This window comes from Triturus cristatus, chromosome 10, assembly GCF_964204655.1.
Source record: "Triturus cristatus chromosome 10, aTriCri1.1, whole genome shotgun sequence".
Lineage (NCBI taxonomy): Eukaryota > Metazoa > Chordata > Amphibia > Caudata > Salamandridae > Triturus > Triturus cristatus.
The window spans coordinates 65,311,901-65,334,944 of NC_140593.1; the positions used below are offsets into that span (position 1 = coordinate 65,311,901).

A 23,044-nucleotide genomic window follows, 5' to 3' on the forward strand; every position below is an offset into this window, starting at 1 on the left:
GGAGAACTGTGGGTAGATGGCTCATGCATCAAGCTCCCCGATGGCACCACCTCAGCTGCCTATGCAGTCACCACAGCTCGAACAGTTGTTGAGACAGCCCGCATCACACAGCGATCCGCACAGGCGGCGGAACTAATTGCCCTCACACGAGCCTGCATCCTGGCAGCAGGGACAACCGCAAACATTTACACAGACAGTCAGTATGCCTTTGGGGTAGTTCACCACTTTGGGCTCTTATGGAAAGAGAGGGGATTCTTGACTTCTCATGGCACACCCATCCTGCATGGAGATCTAGTCTCTGCCCTGACCGAAGCAGTCCTCCTCCCCACACGGTTAGCCGTGATCAAATGCCAGGCACACAAGAAGGTGACAGACATTATAGGACAGGGAAATGCACTAGCTGACATTACTGCCCGAACCACAGCCGAGAACAAGTCCACGACCCGCATGTACGTGACCAGGTCACAAACTGAGAAATGGAAGGATGCTAGGGAAACGATTAGGGATATCCAACTAGCCAGCACACCACACGAATTAACTGAATGGGCCCGGGTGGGGTTGAAGGATGATGACGGTTGTTGGCGGACTAAAGACTCAAACAAATGGTTGCTACCCGACTCATACCTGATCCCCATGCTGACCATGGCACACTCCCCCGCACACATAGGGTCTGCCCCCATGATCGAACTCATCTCCAAAGTCTGGCACAACGACAGAATACCAGACTCAGCCAAACGTCTGGTCCAACATTGCCTAGTATGCCTCCAACACAACCCTGGGAAAGGAACTGCTGTACCCCGGGGAGGGTTTGGGGTCCCCAATCACCCCTTTGAAGTCCTACAAATGGACTATGTCCAGCTAGAAAAGTGCCAAGGTTTAAAGTATGTACTTGTCGTTGTGTGTGCCTTCAGCAAGTGGGTGGAAGCCTACCCAACCCATGACAACACCACTATGACTACCGCAAAAGTACTACTGAAGGAATTCTTCCCCCAATACGGCCTTTGTCGAATTTTGTGGAGCGACAACGGCCCCCACTTCGTAGCCGAAGTTATCCAACTCATCTTAAAAGGGTTGGGTATAAAACAGAAATTCCATGCGGTCTTCCACCCCCAATCTGCAGGCCTGGTTGAGCGACACAATGCCACATTGAAGCTTAAGATAGCAAAAATAGTCGCCACCACAGGACTAAGATGGCCAGACGCTCTCCCACTAGCATTGCTATCAATGCGTTCCACCCCCACCAAGCACCACTTAACCCCCTACGAGGTCGTCTTTGGGCGGCCCATGAACCTTTGGACTGCACCAAAACCAACATCCATCCACGACGTCCCGGACGTCCTCATGTCTGACTATTTGTATAACCTAACTAAGACGTTGTCTGTTATCCATCAGCAGGTGCTGCACGCCATTCCCGATGTTTCCAGGGGCCCCGGACACGACATCCAACCCGGTGACTTCGTCTTAGTGCGTAACTTCCAGCGTACCAAGAGTCTGGAGCCCCGGTGGACGGGCCCCCTGCAAGTCCTGATCACCACCCGAACAGCTCTTCGAGTGGAGGGGAAACGCAATTGGCTGCATGCACACCACTGCAAGAAGGTATCACCGACCCTGACAACCACGGACAACATCACCGCCCAAGAGGAACTTCTGGACAAAGACCGACCATCCCTGAGCCGCTGCCCGGATACAGAGACACTTGAATTGATTGAATATCCCGATCCCACTGTGCCATCCAAAGAAGGGTATAACTTGCGACGAAAGGAGAGAACTTCGGCTAAGCAGACCACAGGCTAAGTGGAAATCTCAGAACGGTAGCCTAGTCACCTCAAAGGCCACCAGGAGAGAAACTAAAACAAAGTCTGTGGTTCTGCCCGCTACCGAGCCTCTTGAAGGTGATGGAAGCGCCCGACATGAAGATGATGGAAGCAACCGGACGTCCGAAGATCCACTTCAAAAACCCAAAGACTGACCGAATGCACAGCTTTAAGACAATAGCACTTTTCATTTCCCTTCTCTTTTGCCTTCTCCTCGTGGTCACCTTCTGGATCATGGAGGAGAGCACACCCGCTCATAAGACATTGCTGACCACCGTTCAACCTACCACCACGAAAGAACACCATCTGATCTCACTTTCACCCCAACTCCGAGAAAGGCGTAAGGAGTTCTGGAATAACTCTTTTGTGCAGTTGCTCCACCAACACAATCTTGCCACCAACGCCACTAACTGCTGGATCTGTGGATTGCTACCCCATGCCACTGGGCACTCAATCCCTTTCATCCCTTCACCTTTTTCTGTCCATGGTTCCTGCCTCGCCTGGCTGATCCTCCTGCAGGAGAGCTACAAGGACAATGCCACTTCCGGCAGAACCATGTCACACTTCTACCATGGGTTCTGGCTGAACAAAACTGGTAGAACTTCCGCCCTCTTCTGCCCTCTGAGATCGAACACTTCCTTTCGCATGGACATCCCCGCCAAAGAACGAGTTGAAATGCAAGTGTTCAACAATCCAGCCAGACCCACCTTCTCTTACCTCCGAAAACGGACGGCCGCCACCCTAACAGTGGCCCTGTCCGTCATCAACATCACTGGATCTGTATGCCTCGAAGGCCTGGGGGCACAGCTGGTGGGCCACAGCTCCTGCCTCATCACCCGAACATTGGACTCAGTTGACCCACCCTCCTTTGTTGCCTCCCCGAATATGTACTTCGTCTGTGGTACTAAGGCCTACACCTGGCTCCCGAAAGGTTGGGGAGGCACCTGCTACATCGCCTTCGTCCTTCCCCCGACATATGTGGCTCCAGCAAACCATCACCGACAGAAACGTGCCAAAGACATTGCACAAGCAGACTCCACCGGAGCACAGTTCATGGACGCAGTAAAGGGTCTTGTTCCGCTCTGGGGTGCGATGGCAAACAGCCGTGCCATCCGCCACTTAACCCAGGCAGTCGAAACAGCAATGAACATTACAGCTGGCGCCCTCGCCAACAACACCGCTGAGCTTCAGGCCGTCCGCCTGGTGGCTCTTCAGAACCGCCTTGTTCTAGATGTGGTTCTGGCTGATCGTGGAGGAGCATGCCGCATCATTGGGTCCAGCTGTTGTACCTACGTACCAGATAACTCACCCTCAGTCTACAAAGCAATTGAACACCTCCACAGACTGTCCACAGAGGTCCATCAAGAGCAAGAAGAATGGTCGCTGGGGAGTTGGTTTTGGGACACTATTAAAAGTTGGGGATGGAGGCTGTTTTCATTTATCCTAATACCGATTGTGATACTATGTGGATGTTGTTTGGGGATTCAGTGTCTGCCACCTTTATGTTCGCTTTTTATGAACTACATCTGCCCTAAGACTTTGAACTTTGAAACAGAGCGGATGAAAGCCCTCTATGAGGTGGAAGTCCGCAGTATTATGGGGATAAATCCGAACTAGACAAGCTGGCGAGATATGTTAAAAGGGAGGACTGTGGAAATTTAGCGTGCAAACTGAACATTATCTGCGCCATCTTGCCTCTCCCCAGCGCCACGCATAGCGAATGCACGGCCGCCATTTTAGGCACCCCACTCTCTCTCCCCGCTCACTCTCGATCGCCAGCGCTTTCCCCTGGCGCTGCGAGCATCCCCCGCGCGCTGGCCACCCCCGCTCTCTCATACAGGCCATAAACCCTCTCCTTCTGCGCGACCCTGCTACGGAACCACATCCGACCGACATCCCATACATGGTCATGCCTCTCCTTTGATAACCCCCTTCCTCTGCGCCCCATTGTCTGAACTGGTCCCAGGCCATCACCTAGCCCTGCGGATGCAGTTTATTGCCCCTACTGTAAGGGAAACACCCCACATCAAAGGGATTACAGTAGATCAAAGCCCCTACTCCCTGAGACCCGACCGGTCACACACACCCCCCCAGGAATTGGCGGAATACCCTGCTGCGCAATAGCCATCTCCTACTGTGGGTGGGGTGGGAACTTCTACTGTATCTATGTGTGGGATCGGATCTGAACCGGGGCTTCAGGGGATATTCCCCCATACATCAAGGGAATCTCAAGAATGTACTATGTGTAATAAAGCAATAAACCTGTGTATAAGAGACCAGGTCTCAGAGATGCAGTTAGAGCACCTCGTGACGATACCTTGCTGTCTGATCTGATGTGTTCTGCTCCGACGGAATAAAACTTTGTTTCCTGCCTTCCAGTCTCCGGCGCCTGCCTCTTTCATTGGTAAATTATCGAGTGGTATGAGAGGCGATTACCGCCAGGCAAATACTTGAAAGGTTATCGACTGAAACTGCCGCTACCATTTAACAGGGCAGATGGAAGAAGGAAAAAAAAAAGATAGACTTAAAGTCATAAGAAAACATGCCATCTTTCAACAAGTATTGAAGTTGTGTAATTTTTAAGAGTTGAAATGCAAATGGAAAATTGCAAAGTAAATGAAAGTTGGTTTGAAAGACTGTATTTTCACGAGATGAAACATCCTAAATGAGAGAACTAAAGTTCCAACCTATCTAGCGGGAGACAACAGATGTCATAAAATCAGTACCGGGATAGGAAAAGAAAGGGGAATGTGTCCTTTGACCAGGAGTGTTCACGACCTAGAGTTGTGACAAGAGTTCCAGTACCACGAGACAAAATCGTGACATGGAGGTTCTTTCTACCGGTACAAATGTTCCGCGACTAGAGCCGGGCTTTTTAGCCCTTAGTACTGAGACAGTTTGTCAACAAAGAAATTTAATTTTAAGTTTTATGTAGAGGCCCGAACTACATCGTGAGGCCTTTAACCCAAGAAAAGAACCAGAACGTCATTTTTGGACTGTAAGAACTCTGGCTAAAATTTTTCTTAGGGAGCATTCTTCCAGAACGGTTGAGCATTAGAGGCGTTTGTTGAGCTTTTATATCTTCAACTGTGTGCAGTAAGCCGCGACAGACGGAAAACTGATTGGACTACGTAAGCTGTCTCTTCCCGTTTTTGATGGCCACAAAGACGGATTGTAGATAGTAGACTGTTTCTTTTTCGTCAATCGAAGGGAAGAAGGTGGTCAGGTCATCGTGATTTTCATTATGATTCTCATTGTGATCCTCTTCTTATCCTGCCCTTTGCTTTCGTCATCTGGAAGTCCAAGAGGTCGTTGACCTCCTACATGTTTATGTTTTCTTGCTTTTCCTTTTCATGCTTTGAGCTTTTGTTGGGTGTTTGAAGCATTTATTGTGTTTTCTGTAAAGGAAGAAGATATGTTGTATATATGTGCTTGCTTTGTTATGGCTACTTGGGGTCAGTAGTCCATTCTTTGTGTTTATGTCTCCTCAACCTCCCTCACTACCTATGAGTGTTCTATCTGGTATGTGAATGTTCTAGTCTTGGCAGTTGATGGTCTGGTCAGCTAGCGAAGTGCTTTATCTCTGCTGTGCTATCTTAATAAATCTATCTTACAACCTGAAGACGTGTCTTGATGCCTACTTAAACAACTTACAACAGAAGACTCGATCTTTGGCTCTTCTGAGGTGGATAAAGAGAGCACCAAAAACCGGGCAATGACATTTGTTGGTGTTTAGAAACTTGAGAAGTGTAGCATTTAGCAATATGTAGGATACAAGATGTAGTATAGACCAAGGACTAGGGCGGATTGTTTGGAGTTAAGGCCAACAAGTGTTCACGTTTATTTCTGCCACTCTACAAGTAGCTCGAATCCCTGGCAGCGCCCACTTTAGCGGACTCCTTACAGTGCCACAGTAGGGTGGAGGGAAAGAGGACCGCTGCAGCCAAGGCAAGATGTACAGTTTTAACATCGTATACGTATGGATACATATGGGGTCTACTGAAGTAAATCCTTTTATTGCTGGGTCGAATGCACAAGAAGTACAGTGAATTGTAAACTCAGCTTGCCATAATGATAGTGCTTTTAATTTTTTTTTATGGAGGGAGCATAGCCCACCTCACAAAAGGTTACATTCCTAATCCTCACAAATACATTGTTGACTTTTTTTAGGGTGTTGGAAGTTAAACATTTAAGTTTGCGGAGTGCACATACTCAGAGGGCCTGTGAGTAATTCTGCTCACACCAGAAGTTTGGTGCGAGTAAATCCTTCTTACAGGTGGAAGACCAGCTTCTACACGTGTGTGCCAAACGTACATGCATGAACAGCTTTGCAACTCAGGCAGAGGCCGTCTGATTGTAAAATGTAAACCAGCCATTAATCTAATGTGCGCTCACAATCATGGCGAAAAAGGAAACTGAGGCACGGTGAGGTGATTTACACAGATCGTCAAGTGTAAACAGTGAGGCTGTGGGCAGCCTTGGTGAGCCCTCCAATCTAGGCATCAGACACAAATATAGTCAAGGTTTATTTAAGAAACATTCTCTGAACTCGACCCACTTATTAAGCTGTCCCAGACGGAGTCCATTCATAAACAGAGCCTGTGAAAATTCATTCATGAAAAGAGTACAACACCACAAGCCGGGTATAAATGTGGCATCAACTGGGCCTTACCAAGACCCGGAGCCTCGCATAACCAGAGAGGGCATTATCAGAGCTCGGACAGGAGGAGAACGTTGCCCCGATTGGTCACATTATTGTACGTCACCGAATGGACCAGTGCATTTCTAGAGAAGGCGAGTATATGTTCGAGGTAAACGTCCTGTCGAACAGTATTTGACAGAATTCCACCCCTGCCTCGTGCTAGTCCTGATGAATGAAACAATCTTACATCTTCCTGTTAAAACCACTTCTGTGGCATCACTTCCGCTCCATGTCACATGAGCCAATGATGTGGTTTCACCCCACCCAACCCTACCACTTCCGCTCTGCTACAAACTCAGAATTCGCTGGAGTGACATTTTAATCATGCCGTGAAATGTGCGCTGCCAAACTTGATTTACCCAACGTCATATCATTTTCACCGGCAGGAAACTCGTTCTTGCAGATAAAGAAAATGTACTTTGACTTTTTCTGCACACACCAGTGGTTTGGTACGGCAGGTCACTTTTTACGCACAGCACGCCCTTGCAAAACACCCAATTGTGTACAGCTCTTCTGAGAACGAGGACCCTCCGTCCTCTTACCCTACAGAGGAGAGAGGTCCCCACTGACCAGACTTTTCACAGAGTGGATGACCGCAAGAGTGAGTGTGAGTCTAAGTGCTTCCTGCAAAGTGCGAGTGAGTGTGCGTGCAAGTGCTTAACAGTAATTTAGAGAATGAGGGCGCGAATTTGTATGTGTTAAAAGAGCGAAGGCCTGAATTTGAATGTGAACGAGTGAGAATGAATGAGTGGCCACTCATTCATTAGGAGTGGCCACGAATGAAAACGATGGCTCAATTACATTATGCATGCAGAAGCATGTAAACATAATCGAGTGTACCTCAGCTCTAAACGGGGCGCGAGCTTGAATGAGGAGACGCCAATGTATTATTAGTGCAAACGTCTGTAATGGGCGTCAATGTTGTCATTTGTGAAAAGGAGTGTGAATGTATCACTAGAAGTGACGAAGCGTGTGAATGTGCGTGAGAGTCGGAAACTGCGAGTGTCAATGAACAGGTGCAAGTCACTGTGTGAGAGTATGTGAAGGAGTGCGAAAGAGTATGTAGAAAAGGTTATTGAATAGAGACAGATGACATAGAAACGGAAAATAGTCCAGAGGCTGTGGCCCCACCGAGCCTCCCATGCCCCTGACGACCTTGACTTGGGATCTGCCCTCGCACAATGAGCCATCTAACCCAGTCCATGGTCCTACCACAAACTGCTCCTGTCCTCGTTCGCCTGCCACAGACCCTGCTCGGATTACCCTACTAGTGACACACCTGGCACAGAGTCTGCTCCGACTACCTTACTATTATCACACCTCGCTGAACTGGCACAGTCTGCCCTCGCTCACCCTGCACAGACCCTGCCCGGCCTGGCCTACTCTTCGCACACCCGGCACTGACCCGGCCCGGCCTACTCGTCACACACCCGGCACTGACCCGGCCCGGCCTACTCGTCACACACCCGGCACAGACCCGGCCCGGCCTACTCGTCACACACCCGCCACAGACCCGGTCCGGCCTACTCGTCACACACCCGGCACAGACGCCTGCCCAGCCGGGCCTGGCACAAACCCCTGGCCAGCCGGGCCTGGCACAGACCCCTGGCCAGCCTGGCCTGGCACAGACCCCTGGCCAGCCTGGCCTACTCTTCACACACCCAGCACAGACCAAGCCCAGCCTGGCCAACTCTGCACACACCCGGCACAGACCAAGCCCAGCCTGGCCAACTCTGCACACACCCGGCACAGACCAAGCCCAGCCTGGCCAACTCTGCACACACCCGGCACAGACCAACCCCAGCCTGGCCAACTCTGCACACACCCGGCACAGACCAACCCCAGCCTGGCCAACTCTGCACACACCCGGCACAGACCAAGCCCAGCCTGGCCAACTCTGCACACACCCGGCACAGACCAAGCCCAGCCTGGCCAACTCTGCACACACCCGGCACAGACCAAGCCCAGCCTGGCCTACTCGTCACACACCCGGCACAGACGCCTACCCGGCCTGGCCTACTCTGCACACACCCGGCCTGACCTACTCTTCACATACCCGGCACAGACCAAGCCTGGCCTACTCTTCACACACCCGGCACAGACGCCTGCCCAGGCACAGACCCTGCTCAGCCTGCCCTGGCACAGACCCTGCTCAAACGTTTCACAACGTGCGCAGACCATGCTCAGCGCCCCACCTGCCCTGCGCACCCCTTACCATCAAGTCTCCCGCCAGGGGCGGCGGGGGGCGACGGCACACGCTCTCCCGGGGCGGCCTGGGCGCGAGGGCTGCGGAGGGGTCGTCCTCTTCCACATCCTCCAGCACCACGATGCACACTCTGCTCATTCGCGGGCCTCACTGCCGCTCATCGCTGGCCATGGGCAGCCATGGTCACCTCTGGCGGGCGCCTGACTTCCAGGCCTGTGGCCCTGGCAGGCAGCGGTGCCAGCCCCCACAGGGGTGGGTGGACTCCACGAGGAAGGGCTCCAGCCCTCACAGGTGTGGACTCCACGAGGAAGGGCTCCAGGCACAGGCAGGCAGCGGTGCCAGCCGTCACAGGGGTGGACTCCAGGCACAGGCAGGCAGCGGTGCCAGCGTTCACAGGGGTCGACTCCACCAGGGAGGGCTCCAGGCACAGGCAGGCAGCGGTGCCAGCCCTCACAGGGGTGGACTCCACGAGGAAGGCCTCCAGGCACAGGCAGGCAGCGGTGCCAGCCTTCACAGGGGTGGACTCCACGAGGAAGGACTCCAGGCACAGGCAGGCAGCGGTGCCAGCCCTCACAGGGGTGGACTCCACGAGGGAGGGCTCCAGGCACAGGCAGGCAGCGGTGCCAGCCCTCACAGAGGTGGACTCCACGAGGGAGGGCTCCAGGCACAGGCAGGCAGCGGTGCCAGCGTTCACAGGGGTCGACTCCACCAGGAAGGGCTCCAGGCACAGGCAGGCAGCGGTGCCAGCCCTCACAGGGGTGGACTCCACGAGGGAGGGCTCCAGGCACAGGCCGCAGCGCGGCAAACACTCAGCGAGGGCCTCGCGGCGACCTTCCCTGCACCCGGCTAAAATTAACGCTCACTTCAAGGGCTGCTTTTGTCTCCAGACGCTATTTTTAGGGCGCCAAATTGAGTGCACGCTGCTCCTTTCGACTTCCGACTAGAATCAATTTACGAGGCACAGGTGACTCTTGACGCCAGTGGCAACTCCAAAGACAGCACCTAGAGACTGCGGGCCATAGTGAGAAACAAACTTGGCGCTTTAATGTGGTGGTGGAAGATCAGTGGCTGGGCAGGATGGTTAAAGTGCAGCCCAGCGCTGGGGGCGGTGGGGAAACCATGCTTGCCATTCACGGATAGTGACCAGTCAGCGGTGGTGATGGTGAACAGTGCCCACTGGTGGTCGTCAAACACTTCGTGCGAGCTCAGCAGCTGTCACTATTCAAGGGCAGCTCAGGGGGCCTCGGTGATGGCTGTGAAGGCAGAGGCCATGGGGCGTAGGATGAAGGCAAGCTCAGGGTCAGTACCTGGTCGAAAACAAGCCAACCAGCGCTTGGTGCAAAGTGTAAACTGCGACTTGAAGGGGCTGCAGAGTCCCAGCTTCGCCGATGGTGGTAGAAGACGAGATCAGATGGGGAGAGGTGGACGAAGCCCAGCAGCAGGCTATGGTGGTCGACGACAAGCTCAGCTCAGGGTCAACAGTGGTCGAGAAACCTCTCCGTGCTGGTCAGCGGTGGAGAAAGACACGGCAGGAGGACTGCTGTAGGGGCTACTCTACCACAAACTCTGCTGCTTGTGGTGGGAGAAGGTCGGCAAATGGCAATGGAAGACAAGCCCGGTGGCGCGGACACTCCTCCGCAGAAGAGATGTTGGATCAAGAGCAGGTCAGCGGCTTGTGGCGTGGACACTCCTCCGCAGAAGAGATGTTGGATCAAGAGCAGGTCAGTGGCTTGTGGTGTGGACACTCCTCCTCAGAAGAGATGTTGGATCAAGAGCAGGTCAGCGGCTTGTGGCGTGGACACTCCTCCGCAGAAGAGATGTTGGATCAAGAGCAGGTCAGCGGCTTGTGGCGTGGACACTCCTCCGCAGAAGAGATGTTGGATAAAGAGCAGGTCAGCGGCTTGTGGCGTGGACACTCCTCCGCAGAAGAGATGTTGGATCAAGAGCAGGTCAGCGGCTTGTGGCGTGGACACGCCTCCTCAGAAAAGATGTTGGATCAAGAGCAGGTCAGCGGCTTGTGGCCTGGACACTCCTCCGCAGAAGAGATGTTGGATTAAGAGTAGGTCAGCGGCTTGTAGTGAACACTGAGACATGAAGACATCCAAAGGTCGTCCCTTGACCAAAGCTAGGTAGGCCAGACAGCACCCCAGTGGTATGACAGAAGATTACCTTCACAGGCCCCACCACCAACTGAAACATGTCCACTCATCCACGAAAAGAGCAAGGGCCAGGATCCATTCACCCAGCAAGATATGGATTTCTTCTCCTAGTTGACAAGCTGTAGGCTCTCCTCCCGCAGGAAAGTTTAACGCTAGTTCTCTCTGCAGAACATACAGGACACTTCAAGATACAGGTTAGTTCTCCTCTTCCAAGAGGAATCATTTCCTCACCTACAGAAGATGCAGGACATTTCTCCAGGTCACACGTCCACTCGTCCTCCAGAAGAGAGAGTTCTCCCGCCAGAAGATACAGGTTAGTTCTCCAGAAAGCAGAATAGTACCCCTCTTCTATAGACTAATGCAGACTAGTTATGCAGATGCAGGCTAGCGCCCCTTGCAGGAGATGAAAGCTCCCCCACCTTCAGAGGATGCAGACTAGTCCGCCAGATGCAGGCTGGCGCCCCCTTGCAGGAGATGCCAGCTTCCCACCTTCAGAGGATGCAGACTAGTCCGCCAGATGCAGGCTAGCACCCCAATGCCCCCCGCAGGAGATGCCAGCTTGTTCTCTCGCCTTCAGAAGATGCGGTTTTCTTCACCAGGCTTCAGATGTACAGGATGCCGGATTACTTCTCCAACCTCGGGGAGGCGCGGGCTGGCCCCCTCCTCCTGAAGGTGCCAGATCCGGAAGGTAAGCGAGGAGCGCTCCGGTGTGGGCAGGATGCGCCCGCCGCCTGCAGGAGGCACGGGGCTGGCTCTCCTTGGAGCGGCTGCGGCGAGGAAAACTGGGGACAGACCCCTGAGGCGGGAGCGCAGGGCACCGGTCGCCCCTGCAGAAGGGTGCAGTGCGGATCAGAGAGCAGCCGCGGACTCGCTGCACCCAAGGCTGGCACCCCGGGGCAGATGGGTGCCCAGGGCTGCGGGGAGTCAGCGGAGGCGCCGTGTGGATCCCGGGAACCCGCGGCACAGTGCGCACTCTGCAGCACGGACAGCCTGGTAGCAGATCCCGCCTGAGCTCAGGCAGAGCAGGGGGCGGGGAAGGGGCGGCAGGCTGCACTGTTCAAGCGGCCCTGCGACTGGGTGACGAATCAGCAGCTCTGCCAAGCTTCCCTCCACTGGAGGCCGCAGGCAAACCTGCGCTCTGCGGAGGCGCCGGGACTGGGGTAACCCGCCAGGAGGGAGGAGGGGGGGGACGCCGAGGGTCTGCGGTGTGCCCAGCCAGAGTGGGTCTGAGGAGGCGCCCAGCAAACCTGCACTCTGCGGAGGCGCCGGGACTGGGGGTAACCCGCCGGGAGAGGGGGGGGGGGGGGGGGGGGGAGAGAGCGAGGGTCTGAGGGGTGCACAGCCAGAGAGGGACCTGAGGAGGTGCCCAGCACTCCTCCACTGGAGGCCGCAGGCAAACTTGCGCTCTGCGGAGGCGCGGGGACTGGGGTAACCCGGCAGGAGGGGGGCAGGGGGGGACGCCGAGGGTCTGCGGTGTGCCCAGCCAGAGTGGGTCTGAGGAGGCGCCCAGCAAACCTGCAATCTGCGGAGGCGCCGGGACTGGGGGTAACCCGCCGGGAGAGGGGGGGGGGGGGGGGGGAGGGGGAGAGCGAGGGTCTGAGGGGTGCACAGCCAGAGAGGGACCTGAGGAGGTGCCCAGCACTCCTCCACTGGAGGCCGCAGGCAAACTTGCGCTCTGCGGAGGCGCGGGGACTGGGGTAACCCGGCAGGAGGGGGGCAGGGGGGCAGGGGGGGGACGCCGAGGGTCTGCGGTGTGCCCAGCCAGAGTGGGTCTGAGGAGGCGCCCAGCAAACCTGCACTCTGCGGAGGCGCCGGGACTGGGGGTAACCCGCCGGGAGAGGGGGGGGGGGGGGGGGGGAGAGAGCGAGGGTCTGAGGGGTGCACAGCCAGAGAGGGACCTGAGGAGGTGCCCAGCACTCCTCCACTGGAGGCCGCAGGCAAACTTGCGCTCTGCGGAGGCGCGGGGACTGGGGTAACCCGGCAGGAGGGGGGCAGGGGGGGACGCCGAGGGTCTGCGGTGTGCCCAGCCAGAGTGGGTCTGAGGAGGCGCCCAGCAAACCTGCAATCTGCGGAGGCGCCGGGACTGGGGGTAACCCGCCGGGAGAGGTGGGGGGGGGGGGGGGGGGGAGGGGGAGAGCGAGGGTCTGAGGGGTGCACAGCCAGAGAGGGACCTGAGGAGGTGCCCAGCACTCCTCCACTGGAGGCCGCAGGCAAACTTGCGCTCTGCGGAGGCGCGGGGACTGGGGTAACCCGGCAGGAGGGGGGCAGGGGGGCAGGGGGGGGACGCCGAGGGTCTGCGGTGTGCCCAGCCAGAGTGGGTCTGAGGAGGCGCCCAGCAAACCTGCACTCTGCGGAGGCGCCGGGACTGGGGGTAACCCGCCGGGAGGGGGGGGGAGCGAGGGTCTGAGGGGTGCACAGCCAGAGAGGGACCTGAGGAGGTGCCCAGCACTACTCCACTGGAGGCCGCAGGCAAACCTGCGCTCTGCGGAGGCGCCGGGACTGGGGTAACCCGCCAGAGGGGGAGGGGCGCCGTGGGTCTCAGGGATTAAGCCAGCCAGAGGGGGTCTGAGGAGGTGCCCAGCATCCCTCCACTGGAGGCCGCAGGGTCACCCGCCAGCGGTGGGGTGGGGCGCTCCTAGGGGGTGCCCAGACAGAGCGGGGCCCGAGGGGTCTGAGCGGGAGCTCTGTGTGGGGGTCCCGGCCTGAGCAGGGGCTCTGAGGGGCCTAAGCCTGAGCTGGGCCGTGTCTGCATGGGCGAGCACACCCCCTAGACAGGGAGGGATACCCTGCGTCTCCATCAGCAGAAAGGGTGCCTGTTACCCTGTGTGCAGAGAGGAAAGCGCACCATACCCTGCGGCTCGGTCATAATCCGAAAGGGTGCCTGTTACCCTGTGTGCAGAGAGGAAAGCGCACCATACTCTGGGTCTCAATCATGAGCAGCAGCAGAAAGGGTGCCTGTTACCCTGTGTGCAGAGAGGAAAGCGCATCATACCCTGGGTCTCAATCATGAGCAGCAGCAGAAAGGGTGCCGGTTACCCTCTGTACAGAAAAAAGCGCACCATACCCTGCGTCTCGGTCATCATCCGAAAGGGTGCCTGTTACCCTGTGTGCAGAGAGGAAAGCGCACCATACCCTGGGTCTCAATCATGAGCAGCAGAAAGGGTGCCGGTTACCCTGTGTGCAGAGAGGAAAGTGCACCATACCCTGCATCTCTGTTATTAGAAAGGGTGCTTGCTACCCTCGATACAGAGGAAAGCACACCATACCCTGCGTCTCAGTCATCATCCGAAAGGGTGCCTGTTACCCTGTGTGCAGAGAGGAAAGCGCACCATACCCTGCGGCTCGGTCATCATCCGAAAGGGTGCCTGCTACCCTCTGTACAGAGGAAAGAGCACTATACCCTGCGTCTCGGTCATCATCCGAAAGGGTGCCTGTTACCCTGTGTGCAGAGAGGAAAGCGCACCATACCCTGCGGCTCGGTCATCATCCGAAAGGGTGCCTGTTACCCTGTGTGCAGAGAGGAAAGCGCACCATACCCTGGGTCTCAATCATGAGCAGCAGCAGAAAGGGTGCCTGTTACCCTGTGTGCAGAGAGGAAAGCGCATCATACCCTGGGTCTCAATCATGAGCAGCAGCAGAAAGGGTGCCGGTTACCCTCTGTACAGAAAAAAGCGCACCATACCCTGCGTCTCGGTCATCATCCGAAAGGGTGCCTGTTATCCTGTGTGCAGAGAGGAAAGCGCACCATACCCTGGGTCTCAATCATGAGCAGCAGCACAAAGGGTGCCTGCTACCCTCTGTACAGAAAAAAGCGCACCATACCCTGGGTCTCAATCATGAAAGAAAGGGTGCCTGCTACCCTCTGTACAGAGGAAAGAGCACCATACCCTACGTCTCGGTCATCATCATCAGAAAGGGTACCTGTTACCCTGTGTGCAGCGAGGAAAGCGCACTATACCCTGGGTCTCAATCATGAGCAGCAGCAGAAAGGGTGCCGGTTACCCGGTGTGCAGAGAGGAAAGTGCACCATACCCTGCATCTCGGTTATTAGAAAGGGTGCTTGCTACCCTCTGTACAGAGGAAAGAGCACCATACCCTGGGTCTCAATCATGAGCAGCAGCACAAAGGGTGCCTGCTACCCTCTGTACAGAAAAAAGCGCACCATACCCTGGGTCCCAATCATGAAAGAAAGGGTGCCTGCTACCCTCTGTACAGAGGAAAGAGCACCATACCCTGGGTCTCAATCATGAAAGAAAGGGTGCCTGCTACCCTCTGTACAGAGGAAAGAGCACCATACCCTGCATCTCGGTCATCATCCGAAAGGGTGCCTGTTACCCTGTGCGCAGAGAGGAAAGCGCACCATACCCTGGGTCTCAATCATGAGCAGCAGCAGAAAGGGGGCCTGTTACCCTGTGTGCAGAGAGGAAAGCGCACCATACCCTGGGTCTCAATCATGAGCAGCAGCACAAAGGGTGCCTGCTACCCTCTATACAGAAAAAAGCGCACCATACCCTGCGTCTCAATCATGAAAGAAAGGGTGCCTGCTACCCTCTGTACAGAAAAAAGCGCACCATACCCTGGGTCTCAATCATGAGCTGCAGCAGCAGAAAGGGTCCGTGGGTCTGAGGAGATCTACCTACCGATGAAACCTCACCACTCGGCACATCCAGGAAGGAGGCCCGGGGTAGCGACGGACAGAGCGTTGCCTCACGCCCTGAGTTGTGACCAGGAGTGTGGGACGTTCCCCGATCTCTTGACGGGTGACCTGAATACCCCCAGATGGTGCCGTAGATCAATGACAAGCAGGTACCACTGTTGGTTGTATCGTTCCCCTTTTTTATCCCTTAGCACACTATCACATTGCAGTAGTGTATTACTTTGGTCCTGAAGAAAGCCACGGTCATCTCTCAGAGACGCTAGTTGGCTGAAACATGTAGACCTACACTCAGAGTACGTGTTCCGTATTGTTTGGTGTACACGCCTTACTCTATTATTTCTGCGTCTTTTTACTGTTGATATCACTGGATATTTAATAAAACAGTTGTCCCGTGGTAATCAATTTTAACTCACATTTTTCACACACTGCACTTTATTTCACCACACCATAGGCAGCTTCCTTCTATTTGGGTAGTGTTTTCCCCCCCTGTTGGATAGTTAAAAACATCCCTGAGCTCCTCCTTTTTTAAGTAATTAAAGGAGTAGTAGCTCTTTAACCACACCAGGTGTGGTTAACGGGAGGTCCCAGATGATGAAGCATGCCACCTCGGTGGGTGATGGGACTTGGTCCTTGTAGATAGGATCCTCTACTGGGGTATGCAAACTGGTTTCTAGGTTTCATCGGTAGGTAGATCTCCTCAGACCCACGGGCTCTTTTGCTGTTCTAGTTCTGATATTTGGGGATTTGCCCGTGCTGGTCTTTAAATTCCCTTAGACCCTCCATCCATTGTGTATTTACCGCAGCAGAAAGGGTGCCTGTTACCCTGTGTACAGAGAGGAAAGCACACCATACCCTGCGTCTCGGTCATCATCCGAAAGGGTGCCGGTTACCCTGTGTGCAGAGAGGAAAGCCACTATACCCTGCGGCTCGGTCATCATCCGAAAGGGTGCCTGTTACCCAATATACAGTGAGGAAAGCGTGCTATACCTTGAGCTTCAATCATCAGATGAAAGGGTGTCTGAGACCATGTGTACAGAGAGACAAGAGTGCCATACTCGGAGTCTTAATTAGCAGGAGGTATGGTGTCTCCGACCCTGTGTACACAGAGGAGGGCGGCCTTGGCCTGCGTGTCAGTCAGCAGATGAAGGGATGCCTGCAAGCAGACCTCTCAAGTTTACATAAGGCAAAGCACGTCTCCACAGCGCTCAAGTAAAACCGTTCTGTTGTAAGAAGGAAATCACGGCCACGGGCTTCTCAGAGAGGAGATTGACAGTGTGCACCTTAACAGTATGCAAATTACCTCTGTACAAGGGGAAGGGCTCCTCCTACTGCAAGTCGCCCATTTGAGCAGGAACAAAACACGCCCCCCATTATGTGTGGTATATTTGCAGGGGTGGACTTCCGATGCAAGACCCCGGACCTAGGGCAGGAGCAAGGAGTTCAGAGTGGCTGGAAATCAATCCAGACCACCCAAAGACCGTCTATGGGACCCCCCATACCCAGCTCTAACTGTGGTAGTAATGGCAGATTAGGCAAGGGGCTTGGCTACGTTCTAAACCATGGGCAAAGAGGAAAAAGCCTGGAACCCTCAAGCAAGAAATTGCACTCCTTGGGAGGGGTGTCTCGGTAGACCAGAGTCCTCGTGGCGAGCCATGGCAGAGGGTTGACAGGCGCACACACCTTCCTGCTTCCAGACTAGGAGCCATGGCAGAGGGTTGACAGGCGCACACACCTTCCTACTTCCAGACTAGGAGCCATGGCAGAGGGTTGACAGGCGCACACACCTTCCTACTTCCAGACTAGGAGCCATGGCAGAGGGTTGACGGGCGCACACTATAAACTAGAGAAACCTCTATACTGACCTATTTAATTTTAGGGATGACCCTTAAGGGTTCTACATAACCAACCAAACCTCCTACATATCATACAACATAACATGTATTTTAAACATCAATTTATTAATCTTTTAGTAAACATTTTTTTGGTTTGATACAACTTCATGTGCATATATACATAAATTATATATCACAATCGATATGATTGATTTTCGCACTATATCTTTTTGTTAATGCTTAATACACTAATTTTACAAAAGACATCCTATACATATAAAAAAAAAGCTATCTAATAACCCTTCATTCAAAGCTGCTTTCATACTCGCGCATACTTCCATTCATATCTAACATTTTCAAAACGTGCTGTTTAAAAAGAGAAAGTTAAAGAAATTTTAGAAAAAAAGGGGGGGGCCCTAAGTTTGGTCTCAAAGATATCATTCATTTCTCATAACCATCATTACTAGGGATACAGATCTCCAACGCCACTTTTTCTTGAAACAATTCGCGGTCTACGCGCGTTTCAGTGGAAGACCACCTTCTTCAGGACCAAAGAAAACATGTTGACATACATTTAACAAGCATTTACAATGTAATGGTCTCGGCATTGGTAAAGTTAAAGCTATTGGCATTGCTCATGACATTATTTTTGTTTATGTTTTTGTTTTTAAAACATTTAAAGAAACGGCATTGTTATTTACAATGTCAATAGCTTAATCACTCTCAAATGCAAGACCTATTGCATTTGCACCCACACACAGAGCCACCTACACACACACTGATTAAGCTATTGACCTTGTAAATAACAATGCCGTTTCTCTACATGTTTTAAAAACAAAAACAAACAAAAATAATGTCATGAGCAATGCCAATAGCTCTAACTTTAACAATGCCGAGACCGTTGCATTGACCATACAGTGATTTGGTCATGTATTCTATATGGAGGACAATTGGTTACTATCAGTATGTTGCTTAGATAACAAACATCGAAAGCAGCAGGGTGGATGTGTGAGATTTGGTGGATGAATGGATACGTTGATAGATGGTTGCATGGATGGTAATCGGAAGTATGAGTGTGGAGATGAATGTATCGAGGGATGAATGGATGGATGGATTGACAGAACGATCACTGGATTCATCCGTGAATGAAGGGGCTGGCTGAGGAAGCGTGCGGATTTAAAATGCTAAGATTACATGAAATATACAGCTGACATGCACGGAGAAAAATGATCCGGTGTGTCAATGACGTAATTTCACCTGCAGTGCTGTGCAACCTGCTGGCACTGATACACCAACATCCAAATACTGGCGTTTCATAGGAGGAACATGTTCATTTGTAGCGCCTAGTGACATCAACCCACACAGTGCTCAATATAAACGCTGGAACCACACAGGCTGCCGCACGAAGATTTTCTTCAGTTCCACCTACAGTATCAATGAAGCCCTGTGCACTTCGGTGGTACTCTGAGGGCCCCCACTATGTCTGCCCGCATGAACAGCAGTGCACACAGACCCACTACAGATGCACTACAGACCCACCTACGCCTCCCTCTCGGCAGCCATCCTCCGGGCTCACTGCGATCTCAGATTCCTTAAGCCAGGTCCAGCTTTACATCCCCAAAAAAATAAATAAATAAATAAAAAAAAAAAAACACAAAAAGTCCAATACAAATTAGGTCATCTACAAGCTGGAAAATACAAACATATGGATTTAGTAATCAACACATATACTGCACAGGTTCAAGAATATTTAGGATGGAATCTACCTAGTTATATAAAAGGGAAATTTCTAAGATTTAGGCAATTTTACATACAGATTGGGGAGTTTGAAGGGAAATGGAACCAGGCACTTAAAGGTATACAAGTATGTCGGCTTTGTGGAACTTTTGAGGAAACACTTGACCATCTAATATGTATCTGCCCTAAGCTGCTGCCCATACGAAGGACATATTTACGCCCCTTGTTTAACAAATGCTAAAATAACAATAACGGCAGAGGGCGTTCGATACTGTTTCAGGCTCAAAGTGGACAGTGCAATAACAAGGATGGTAATGTTTTTAGATCATGCCTATAAAGCATTAATTGCTTAGACAGCTTTTATAACGGGAAATTATGTTGGATTTTTTCATTTTGAGATCATACCGAAAATGTTTAGGACGAAATAGCATGAGCAACTCTTGTAGGTAAAGGACTAAAAATTCCCAATATTCCCAATATTCAACTGACCTGCCACCCAAGGAGGCCACTCGCTACTCGCCATTACCACCGCGCACCCTGGGCTTTGCTGTGCTCTGCTGCAGTCTCCCGCCACCGCTATCTACATCGGCGGTCGCAGAGCGGGGACGGGGAAGGACTACATCCCCCAGGACTGTGCGCCAGCTGACGCTGTGGTCGCGCCGGGAGGCGCCTACAAGAACGTCGTTGACTCGACGGAGCGGGTTCCCAATATTCAACTGACCTGCCACCCAAGGAGGCCACTCGCCATAACCACCGCGCACCCTGGGCTTTGCTGTGCTCTGCTGCAGTCCCCCGCCACCGCTATCTACATCGGCGGTCGCAGAGCGGGGACGGGGAAGGACTACATCCCCCCAGGACTCTGTGCGCCAGCTGACGCTGTGGTCGCGCCGGGAGGCGCCTACAAGAACGTCGTTGACTCCGCATCGTGGGCTGCACCGGGCTGAGCCCGGGCAGAGGGCGGGCAGTCTGTGGCCGTCAGGGGCAGACAGAGGCAGGGCTGGGCCACCCTCCTGATCAGGTCCTTCGGGGGCCCTACATGTGAGTAACGCCTTGAGTGTCCTTGGGGTAAAAGAGGACAGACATTAATTCACTCTCCTGTGCCTGCACCTGTGGACTTGCAATTGTTGCTGGGACAATTTGTCTGAAATTTGTAATTAGAGGTGTAGAGGCCCTGTACGCCATCATCTTGTATTTGCTTGTGTGGTATAGTGATAGTGTGATAGTGGGGGGGTGAACTAAACAGACTAAGATAGTGGCATAAACAGTGATCTGTAAAGGGGGGGGGGGGGGGGGGGGAAGTATGACAGGTAAAACACTGACACGCTCGGTGAGAGCGAAGCGTAATTTTGTTGAGGCCTCTCTGACACACAAAGAGGACACTAGCTCTGTATTTCCCGTTATCATGCAGCCCACTGCTATTGATCGCATGTTAAAAAGAGCGCTAGGGGTTGTGTCAAGTGAAATTGAGCGCACTGAGCGGCGCTTGTCTTTAACCCCTGACCTTGACCCTATCTTAACAATACAAGACCAAGAGCAGGAAGTCATGTTAATCTCACCCCCCAACTCCTCAGGAATTAGTGAGAAGGATATATCATGTGCCCAACTGATTCCCATTAGTAACAAGGAGGAACGAGGCCTCACCAAACGTGTTACTACAAATAAAAAGAAGAAATGCGTTCAAAGAAAGCGCAAGAATATAAGTAGTGTAACTACGCACACAAACTCACCCAGAAGAAACTTTACTGGGGTCGACCGAGCCATACAGACGCCTTCTCAAGTAGACCCCCCAATTTGGATAAACAAGATCATCTCAGACCTACAGGCTCAGCTAGAAATACTGGTAATTAACCAGCTGAAGCCGGTGACAAGCAGGCTGGACAATATCTTAAGTGAATTAAAGAATAGAGTGACAAAAGACAGCGTAATAGGTCCTTTAAGTAACCCCATTAGTACCCTAGAGTCTAACCCAGTAACTCAAATGCCGAATAATTCTCGGGATAGTAGGAATGTACAAATAATATCTGCACAAATTCATAACGCACCTGCTCCCCATGAACACGCACCTAGCAAAGACACTTGTAGTGTGAGTGAATTGCGCCCCAATAACAGAGTAGGCAACCAGAAGCCGGACATACAGCCTCAACCCCCTGTTGGCCCCTCAAGTGACGCAGCTATCCAAGAAGATAGGTCCACCCCAATAGACAACAGGCTCCCCACTATAAATCTCCCCCCGGAAGCGTGCCCGTTGGTTGTTGTTTTTGCCGGGGTTCCAGAATTAAAAGAGGCACAGAAAGAATCCAATCAGGAGTTAAAAAACAAACTTACCTTTTGGCTTAACCAAAATAGACCAATATCCAATAACCAGGATGGGGAAATCCTCCTGGTTAGAAGAGTGAATTGGATAGGGAGTGGGCCAAAAAATATCGAGGGAAACTGTATTATTGCCAACTTCAGGGACAGGAGGGTGGTCGAGCACATCTTGAGCTATGGACCATCTGGACGCATGACAGCCATAAGGCCACTACCTTTGAGTTATTTTTATGCAAGTCAGCAGGTATCAAAAGAGGGACAATATAATGAAGGGAGTGGTGTGACGGGATGGAATTTTGGTGTAAATGGAGGTTTAAATTTTCCCCGTCAAATGACAGGCTCCTGGGAAGGAAGGCACCCACGCTGGGCAAATAGGTTTGCCCCATTAAGGTCACTAGAGGAGATTGACTGACTACCCAACCCCCACTCATGCCTAGAACAGGTCGACATAGAACAGAATACATCCGATCAGGCACACCCGATAGAAGGAATCTCTCCCCGACATGGCTTGATCAATCAAATTGGGCAGACACCACCAGGGGGAGGTGGGTGTAGGACTTTATTAAACACTGTAGGAGCCCCAGACCCTCTGGAGGGGGGTTGTGCACATATACCCTCTGGGGCATGCACCACATCCATGGAACTAAGATACCAGGATAGTGATATGCATAAATCACTCTATAGAAAGAAAGGGGGTTGGGTTAATTCTACTCAAGAAATGGTAGCGGTAGGGCCCGTTACCGCAGAGAAAGAGGGCCTGAAAATTATTTCATAGAACATAGCAGGGATTGCAGGGAAATTTTATAACAAGGAATGGCGACAGTATATGGCCCATTTCCAGATTATTTGCCTACAAGAAACCTGGGCTTTGGATAACACCCATCTTCATATGGCGGGCTACAAATGTTTTTTCACGCCGGCTCAAAATACCCCCTCAGGTAGGGCTAAGGGAGGTTTGATTACATACATTGATTTAAATATAGAAGGTAAATGGTCCAAGGTGGACTGGTTCGCATGGAACATTCAGGCCCTGAGATTTAGTAATAAAAGGCTGGGTCTCGTTTTGTTCAATGTGTATAATGCGACTCTGTCGGAAAATGATTTTACCACTATGAGGGAACTGGATGTTAGACTGAAATTTGAACTTGCTCCCATCCATGGGGTTGTGGCACCCCGGATATTAGTTATGGGGGACCTGAACTGTCATTTATGCCCAGGGCTGTTCCTGATCAGTATCAACTGGTCAAAATGCCCAGTAGAAAAAGGCCCCCACCTTAGCCACTCCTTAAGGGGTACTAAATGGGGTAAGTTGATTCACTCCTACGACCTCGAGCATACAGTGGATATGATGCCCTTGGGTCCGGATGGAAGACTCCCCCCTACTTTTAAAGGGAGAGGGTGCTCGTCTTACATAGACTACATTTTAGTTTCAAGAGGCCTAAAAAAAATCAGATTATAAAAGTAGAAATAGAGTGGTGCCCGTTCAGCGACCATAACCCTTTGGTTATGGAGCTCCTGCATCTGGGTAAGCATAAGACTAAGCCAGTGGATGGTATTACTGAATGTGTAACGGCCCAGGGCAGAAGACTTAAGTGAGCAAAAATAGACGGGGCTAGATTTTACAAAT

The 23,044-nt window shown here is 52.5% G+C and overlaps 1 protein-coding gene across 4 annotated transcripts in view; it reads right to left on the reverse strand.

The window, feature by feature from the left end:
* Positions 1-23,044, reverse strand: part of ANKRD28 (ankyrin repeat domain 28) — a 783,346-nt gene that overhangs the window by 618,717 nt on the left and 141,585 nt on the right. The window contains exon 1 of one of the 4 annotated variants that reach the window (XM_085630428.1): positions 8,732-8,961. The exons of 2 other annotated variants lie outside the window; for them this stretch is intronic. In XM_085630428.1, the coding sequence (XP_085486554.1) occupies positions 8,732-8,860 (129 nt within the window). In that variant the 5' untranslated portion in view covers positions 8,861-8,961. Of the gene's footprint in view, positions 1-8,731; positions 8,962-23,044 lie in introns of those variants that run through there. One more of the 4 variants, XM_085630429.1, reaches the window with a different exon arrangement.